At 34.8% G+C, this 9,418-nt stretch overlaps 1 protein-coding gene across 2 annotated transcripts; it reads right to left on the bottom strand.

Annotated features, from left to right (window-relative positions):
• Positions 1–246: 246 nt before the first annotated feature.
• LOC142554004 (tubby-like F-box protein 8) lies at positions 247–4,644 on the bottom strand. 2 transcript variants are annotated; one of them, XM_075664601.1, is made up of 6 exons: positions 4,293–4,640; positions 3,910–3,960; positions 2,797–3,261; positions 2,239–2,326; positions 1,698–1,830; positions 247–1,199 (listed from the first exon to the last, which is right to left on the bottom strand). In XM_075664601.1, exons 3-6 carry the CDS (start codon positions 3,142–3,144, stop codon positions 488–490), a joined length of 1,281 nt encoding a protein of 426 aa, XP_075520716.1. In that variant the 5' UTR covers positions 3,145–3,261; positions 3,910–3,960; positions 4,293–4,640; the 3' UTR covers positions 247–487. The 2 variants fall into 2 exon arrangements, with proteins under 2 accessions (XP_075520716.1, XP_075520717.1); XM_075664602.1 differs by lacking the exon at positions 3,910–3,960 and having other exon boundaries at positions 4,293–4,644.
• Positions 4,645–9,418: the final 4,774 nt, after the last annotated feature.

Below are 9,418 nucleotides of genomic sequence, written 5' to 3' on the forward strand. Positions count from 1 at the left end.
TCGCATAAATCTAATTCGAACCTTCAAATTTTCGTCATATTTAACTCGAGTCAGTTCATTTGCACCCCTAATCCAAAGCTATTTTTTATTTGGTTGATTTTATAAACAAAACAAACTGAGATGGATTTCAAAAACATCGAATAAAATATGCGGTTCAGATTGGTTCGGTTGGATTTTGAACAGACCGAAGCATTTCTCCTCGAACAAACTATCTCCACTAATGTGATGCTGGCCAACCATGGCAAATTAGCATTGAACAGAGAGATACATTGAAAATGAAGAAAACCAAGATTCAATGTCTTGTTCTCATCGTCTGTAGAAGAGCTTCAACCATCATACGGTTCTACAGAATCCTTTGACAGGACAGAAAATGGTAAGAAAACAAATAACAATCTCCTCTAACGAAGAAAAGAAAGATTACAGTCACTGAATCACTGTTATTAAGCAGTTCAGTTGACAGAAAGCCATGAAATATCACTCTCGTCTCTTATTCACAAGCCAATTTAGTGTCAAAGCTGCTCAAACATATCGCGAACGCCTGAAAAGCTGATAATGGGTATCGATAGTCCATTGTAAACATGTCTTTTCCGACCTTACCGAACTGGAGGATGATTTTGTCGTGATCGGATTGTGCTGGATGAGAGGTGGTAGGCGCCGTTGCTGCAGGCTGTGTGGCGGCAATCAACTGAAAGTTCTTCACCGATGCAACGGTCACCCGCCCTCGGAAATTGAGGCACCAGCATTGTAACTGTTCATGCCATCGGGGGGATTTGTTCTTGAGAACCAAGGGTCGCGATTTATTAACGTTGTCATCTTCATTCGACAGCCCTGCAATTTCAGAGAACCGGGAGCTGCTGAATTCGGTGGAGTGGTCCAGAGATTTTGAGAAGGAGATGCTCCGAAAGGAGTCCTCGAGGGATCTTGGAAGGAGTTCTGGTTGTCCAGGGACGACTCCACCGGGCTCAAGGGATGACATGGGTATTGAGTGCATAATGCAGTTCATTCTACGTGGGCCACGAGTCCCAAGCACGTTTAGCTCGTACGTGATTTGGGAAATGTTGTAATTTCCCGTCGGAACTTTTGGAGATACTTTCTTGGAATAGAATCTGCGGCTGGTTCTCCCCGGTGGGGGGATGTGTGAACAAGTATGTGGAGGCTGTGTGTCATAGATTATAAACTTTGTGCCGAGAAAATTTGATCTGTGACAGACAGGAAACTAAAATATAAACTTGATGTTCAAAATGTAGCAAAAAAAGCAACATTCAACAGAAGTATAAGACTCATAGCATAACAAGGAGTTTCACAAATTTATGGATTTAGTTATTAAAAGAAAAAATTCAATAACAAGAGCCATAGTTCGTAACGCTAACATTGCCGACAATCAAGAATTTTGTTGTACACAAAAGATGGAGAATCTACACATGAAATTAAATACCGACACATATGATGAAACCGAATAGTGGCTCTACATGAAAGAACGAAAATTGTGTCTAAGGCTTTCCTCAAAAGCCCGACTTGCCTGCCTAAAACTTGCGTGGAAAAATCAATGTGTTTCCCACAAGGCAAGGATTCATATATCAAATAAATACATTTTTTTCGTTACAACGGGGTGGGGGTTATGTTGTCTCCAGGGTTTGAACCCCTGGCATACTCTTTGTATCTTTAAGATTCAGAGTTAAGGATTGGCAGAAGGGTACCTAAGTTTTCCGATATATGTGCTACTTGATCTAGAAATGTTGTCCGCATCCATTGAGATAACATACTCTGTACAGGTTGTTCTGCGAGTTCTTTTTGCAGAGAGAAGAAACTTTCCATTTTCAACGAGCAAAGCTGAAAAAATTGATGCAGGAAATTTCTTGAGCTCACCACAAGCAGCAGGAGTACATCAAGCGTAATGGCAGATTCAACTCATAACATCGCTGGTTAGAATTTTGTTATCACAGCATCATTCGTGGTCATTGAAAATTCTAAAAGGCGCATCACATATGTATATTGAAACAATACACACACACAGACACATATAGAAACTGCAATTCAATAGCTTTTTTTTAAAAAAAGAAGGATGATACAGACTTTCTAATGCATTTAAAAAGTAGGACATGGAAGACAAAGTTCCAGTTAAAGAGGGCGAATAAGTGTTTGAAACAGCTTAAATTGGTAATGAATTAGCCAAAAACCATTAAAAAAGTACAGAAAGAGCAAAGAAAAGCCAAAAGAAAATGTCAAGTGGACACTCACCAGAACTGAGACAGAGGAAAAGGTGATATGTTAAGTTTGATTTGTCCCTCTTTATGAAGCATTGGATAGTTCCATCACGATGTCCCGGCTGCAAATGGGAAAACATAGATTCAGCATCTCTTACAGTAAAGATAAGTATGAGCTATTGAAAATGTCAGAATTGCATATGTACAAACAAATATCTAAGGAAAACACAATTGTAGAAGTACTAGCGTATAAGGTGAGTAGAGGTGTGAAAAAAACATGGCTGTGGAAGGATGGGGTCTATGGGGAATGGAGCAGGCCCATCTCAAGCTCAACTGAGCTGGACTCAAGCTCTTTCTAACGAACTTGAGCTCTACTTTAATTTTTCATAAGCTTGTGAGACGGCTTGAGAGCTTATAAACAAGTGATTCGAGCTCAAAAAAACCCAACTCATGAGTCTAACTTGAGCTTGAGCTTTTTCGTATCAAGCTCGAGTTCTTTGTTTAGTTGGCTAATTGGTTTTAACTCATTTACGCCCCAGATGTTACATCAATCTCATACAAGACACTAGCAACATAGAGTGGCTAAAGTCACCTGCTTCAATGAAACCGGAAAAGTAAGCTTCCCACAAAATTCAGGATTTCGAACAATTTCTTTGCACGTGATCCTCCATGATCGGCAAACAGAAGCACACGAGACCACATGCTTCCTAGCCGGCCATGTACTCTCACTCTCTTCCAACCTTTTAATCACATCAAATAGTAGCTCGGGCGGCAGATTTGCCCAGCGGCTATTTTGGACAACCAAATGCTGATCATCCAATTCATGAAACGAACCATGCGACTTTCCACGATGATGACCAGACAACCTCACATCAAAACTCCTCCGAGATAAGCTTCCAAAACTGTCTCTTATGTCCCGAGCTATACTTCGGAATGACATTGATTTCCTAAACCGATGAGCAGGACCAGAATGCAAACAGTACCACTCAGTTACTTGATCCTTTATAACACAAATCTTATTCTGAAAAATTATAGGCCCCTTGACTAATAGATTCCGCTGTAATTGAGCAATAAGAAACATTTATCAGAGACGAAACAAATAGCAAAGAACAAAGGCTAAAAATGAAAAGGTCATCCATGGAGAGAAAATACCTACAGAAGCTAAACAAATAAATAAATGCAATAAGAAAAATAAGTTGAAGTAGAAAAGGACTGCTTCACATGGACCAAAAATACAAGCAAATCAACATGCTACACAGCTTTTCCAATATTAAAATAAAGCTAGTTTCCATACTTCCACTTGAAGAGGACAACAAAGAATCAACCAGCTAAACAACGCATACTTCTACTGGTTAAATACAATCTCCAATCAAATACATTCAACACAAAAGCCAAAAAATTATCCAAAAAGGCCAAAACTCGTGGAGTTTAAATAAGAAATTCAATCAAACAATGCCCCAATTCAAAACCCGAACCACCCAAATTAGTGGTATGATGCCTAAAAATCTAAAAAGAACAATGAACACAGGCCAACAAAAGAAACACAAGCAGACTATTTGGATCTTTCAGAATGAGAAGCTGGAACTAAACCTTCAAGAATTAAACTCAAATTACAGTCTAAAAGTAATGCAAATTTCCCAGAGATCTTAATCAAATGGAAAATTGAAAAAGACTTAAAAGGTTTTACAAGTAAGATGTAGCAAACCTGCTAAAAGGGGGTAGGAAACAGCAAGGCTTCTATATCTTACAGAGAGATCTGCAAGAATAACAATAGACAAACTTCTTAACTAAAATTTCACAAGTTAAACCTCGGACAGAAAACAAATCCACAAAAATCAAGCCTTGAAACACACAGCCCACATAGAATTTTTTTTTTTAAAAAAAAAGATTAAAAGAAAATGAGAGAGCCAGGAAAAAATTAGACCCAAGAAGCAAAATCTTAACCCAAAACCAAGATTTCACTATTTCTAGGCCAAATAAATTTATCAAGAAAAAAATTTAAACTTTTACCAAAGCTGAACGGACAATTTTGACTTCAGATACAAAAGCATCTACTTTCACCAAGCAAATTAAATCAAAGATCTATACCTCAAAGCACAAAGACGCCTCGAAAGCCCACGTACATGGGAGATATATACAAGATCATGTATTATTATTCAAGCAAATTTTCAAACACAGAAAGAAGTAGATCAAGAAAACGAAAAGGTGGATCAGACTCATTAACCACACATAGTTACACGCATATTCACTACATATCACACCCTCTTCTTCACACACAGAAAAAGAGAGAGGGAGAGAGAACCAGAAAGAAAGGGGATCTGTAAGATGGGATTCGATCCAGTTCAAAGAAGCAAGAAGAGAGAAGAAATGAACAGAAAATGGGGTATGAGAATTAAAATAAAAAATAAAACATTATTAATCATATTATAATAATATTATTATACATACGAGTGCAAAGCTGAAGTCTTGAAAAGAAACAGTAAAAGAAAAAGACTTTGAATAGTTTAATATTGTGGGGATTGGTTTGGTTCATGGTCAGAAAGTTGTGGTGCACTATTTGGTTTATATATTTGGCCACTACGTCACCAAAAACTGCCTATGAAGCAAGGATTTCTTGGCTTTTCGTTTAATTTATTCTGGGATCATGCCTTGTGTAAATATTTACATAAAATAACCGTGTTTTTAAATTTTTTTTCTTTTTAATAAAATTATTTAATTAGTTCTTCTGTTCTTGACTTTTGTAACAACATTCATTTTGTTTCCATTTTATGTTTTTTCAGTGATTTAATAATACCAAAACTTCCGACTTGATGTGGATGCAGCTCTTAATGATCAACTAATCTCTATGGTATTGCTGGAAACCAAGATGGGAACCTAGTGCCGGCGTTTGGTCAAAGGATACTAAGCCATTCTCAGTGGTGCATCAGTTGAGGAGTATTTTGTTTTTTAACCTCCGTTAACTGATCGAAATTATTTTACAAATTTTCTTTGCAGTAGATTTCACCGTGTTCAGATTTTCTCACTCATAAATGGTAGTTCATACACTCATGGAATCATCAAATGAATATGAATATATAGGTACTTGTGCTCAGGTGATTAAAAATATACCCATGGAGTTGATGACAGTCTCACTTCAATATCATATTAGACGCTTGGCAAATCTAGTTGTTCACTCAATAGCACAATTTATTATTTCATCTCCTACGCAATCCTGCTAGGTGAATGATGATTTTCTTTTTTACTTGATTAATATTGTAATTATGAACGCGCTTTTATCAATAAAAGTGATACTAGATTACCAAAAAAAAACATGATGTGTCTTATATACCAAATGCAGTTAGTATAACATGCTCAATCTTTTATAATAATATTATATGATATAGTAGCATACTGAATCATACATCACAATGTTGGGAATCGATTTTCTCGTGTCCAAAACGCAGTAGAAATTTAAAAAATTTAAATTTGACATTCAAATAACCTCTTTGGACACTCGTATGGTTTGAACAAAATAAATATTCATAGGGCGTTTATGAATATACCTTTAGTGACTAAATCACTTGACACCAACTATTCTGAGATTGGTGAAGATGACTCTTGTAGCATTATCTACGAATGATCTTCTTGAAATTTTCTTTCTTCAATCTCTAATCAAGTCCACAACTAGAATAATTGTTCTTTTTCTAAATTACACTAGAAAATTTAGAAAACATTTAAAGTTGAGATAAAAAAAATTAAACGACGGCTCAAACCCAAGACTTTGTTGAGGTGGCCGAAATTTTGGAGAGAAATTGAGAGTGGAATTTTGAAAATCACAACCCCTTGGAGGCTAGGGTTTGTTGCCTCTTAAACACGAGTCATTAACCTAATTTCTTTAATTATAAGTTTAGGGCTCCGTGATTAAATAAAAAATTAATGAGCTTAGCTAATTAATTTGACTAGTCCAACTAGTTTAATTAATTAATATTTCAAAGTCCATTAAAAACTTTAATTAATTAGCATGTTAGATTTGTATTCCTACAAGCTCATTATGCATACTCTCATTATATTTAATTTAATTTTTTCATAAACTCAACCTTTGAGTTTATTATTTTAAACTCTCAACTTTTAAATTCAACTCTTTGAATTTACTATCTCATAATTTTATATAAATTCTACTCTTTAAATTTATTGTCTCAACGGGAACAAATTATCCAGTATTTGTGTGACCTTCAATGGTTCAGGTATATAGCTAGCCATGTGTTCACAACTCTTTGTGATTCAGAACATTGTCCTATATTCGGGCTTATCCTTATTTGCCTAATTTTATGTACCAACATTTGATCATGAGAATGTTTGAAATAATTTTCTGATTAAACTCATCGAATCATGGTAAGAGTGTCAAGTAGCATCGTCTCATGATTCCCTAGGTATCACTGATAGTGCTTGCAAGAACCAATCGGTTATGATTAACGTACAGTACGGTCCCTTCATCTCATATATCCTGATAGAATCTGCAAGCATTGGTTCATCGAGGTTTTGATTCAATACCAATATGATACATTCATGAAATATTCATAGTGTCATCGCATGCACAACTAGAGAACTCTTTGTCCTTAATATACATCTTACACTCTGGCCAGAGATTTCATACACTACTATTTCATTATATCACTTAGATATCCATACTCGAAGATGAGCGTGAATTCCCGACTACAATGTATTGGTTCCTACACATGTCGCAATTGCACCCAACCTCGCCACCTTGTGACACTCGCGGAGTTAGTAAACGAGTCAAAACATAATCTTAGTATGTAGAGCCACAATATTGTCCCCAGTAGTAAGGACTAATAGTGTACAATCAAAACCACATAATTTTTCTCTCAATGATGATAACCACTTGGAAAGTCTGAGAGAGGGTTGTTCAGTACAATCATCATATGATCACTCATCTGCATGATTGGACATTTCTATGCACATACCATGATACATGGTACACAACATCACATATGCTGGTATCAAGCTTAAGCGGCCTTATCATTGTTTTTAGGCGGCTGAATTGACTATGAACGAATTTAGAATATACAATGCCTATAAATGAGTTTCAATATCGAAGCACGATTCATTTGTATTAAAGTATAATCAATGTCTTTATCTATGTTTTTAGCATGTGTATACAGATAAAGTAAAACGAAACCATGAAATGTAAATTATATTAAAATAAAGACTGTTTATTTCATCTGGGTCAATAAATTCCTTAGTCAACCGTTAGCTTACATGACATCTATTCTAACACACAACATATTGTTTTTTTGTATAGTAGAAATCTATGTCAAATTCTTCAAAAAAAAATGAAATCTATGTCAAATAAATATAAAATTGAATTAATATTTTTTTTATCGTTTTAGGCCATGAGCTTTTGTAGTTTGACTAGGGTAATTTTTGTGAAAAAATATTGGAGAAGCCCTAAAAATATCGTCAAATATATAATATATATTGGAGAAAATACATAAAACATATAATATATCATGTTAAATCATTAAGAATTTGACTGAAAACTTAAGTGGAATCATACATGAAGCCATAATCCTTAATTCTTTAAAATATATCTTGATATTCCATATTTACGCGCTCTTTTTCTTAAGAGAATCATTTAATTTTCTCTTCTGAAATATTTTCTTAATGAGTGAGATAATAGGGATAATACCACGTGATCTGGGGATCATGACCTATATATAAATAATATATATAATTATCTTCATATATTTATGTTTTAGTTCATTATAAAAACAAAAATTACACTTATGTCTCTATACATTAAAAACCAACAACGTATTAGATATATTAAATCCCAATAACTCGAAGCATTAGTCAATCACTTTATTTTGAGCTTAACTTAACTGAAAACCCACAATATATAATTAATCACATGTAAGTCAATTTAAATAAAATTGATCCAACAATCTCCTATTTGAGCTATATGTGTTATGTTTGTGAAAAATAATCTTATGAGCTCAAAAATGTTGTCATTTCAAAATGTATCTATAACTAATTTGGTCCATCAATCACATCAACATATGATCAAAGCAGTCCTCGCTACACTCAAGGTAACTAGACTCATCAATGGTCACATATGACAACACAACTGAATGACAGAGATTACGAAGTGAATGTGCAGCATGTAAATTTCATGCAATGTGATCATAACATGCATATTTCCAACTGGTCATCCTTAAAACTTATTGAGATAAAACTTTAAATTGTAATCAGAGTGTGAGTTAATTTGAAATTTATTTTTACAGAAAATAAATTTACATAATTGTAACTGAAAATGTCTACAACTGGAAAACCATTTAAAATAACAAATTTGCACTAAAACTGAATTTCCTCAATTTACATAACCCACATAGCACCGATATGTTCAATAGACAACTTTCCACTCTGAATTCTTTCTTTAACAATCAGGAACTTGATCTCAATATGTTTTGACTTCGTCGAGCTCCTATTGTTATTGGAATACGTAACTACTGATTTATTGTCACAATATATTACGAGTGACCTTTCCATGCCATCAATGATGCCCAGTCCCGTAACAAAATTTTGCAGCCATATTCCATGATTGGATATCTCATAACACGCTATAATTGTGGAAGAGGATAAGAGACTGTTTATCACTCTTCCAAGAAACGACACCTGCAGAGAGGAGATAGATGTAGTCCGACATTGATTTATTACTATCTTGGCATCCAGCAAAATCGGATTCAGTATACTCAATGATCTCAAGCTGATCCAACCTCCGATATATGAGCGTGTAATCCTTTGTTCTATGTAGGTATCGTAAAACTCTTTTGAATATTTTCCAATGTTCCACTACTATGTTACTTAAATATCTTCTCAACATTCCTGCCACGTACGCAATATCTACATGTGTACAAACCTGAGCATACATCATACTACCTACTACAGATGCATAGGGAAACTTCTTCTCAAAATCATTCTCGAGACATTGTTTGAGACTAAATTTGTCTCCCTTAGCCACATGGTTATTCGTTGGTTTATAGTCTTGCACCTCATATTGCTTGAAAATTTTCTCGATGTAGTCTTTCTAAGATAATCCAAGAATACATCGAGAATAATCCCAATGTTTCTGTATAACCAGTACAAAAGATGCATTACCAAGATCTTTCATCTTAAAATTTTCTTAGCTAGAAATCTCTTGGTATCACGCAACATCT

This window comes from Primulina tabacum, chromosome 8, assembly GCF_025594145.1.
Source record: "Primulina tabacum isolate GXHZ01 chromosome 8, ASM2559414v2, whole genome shotgun sequence".
NCBI lineage: Eukaryota > Viridiplantae > Streptophyta > Magnoliopsida > Lamiales > Gesneriaceae > Primulina > Primulina tabacum.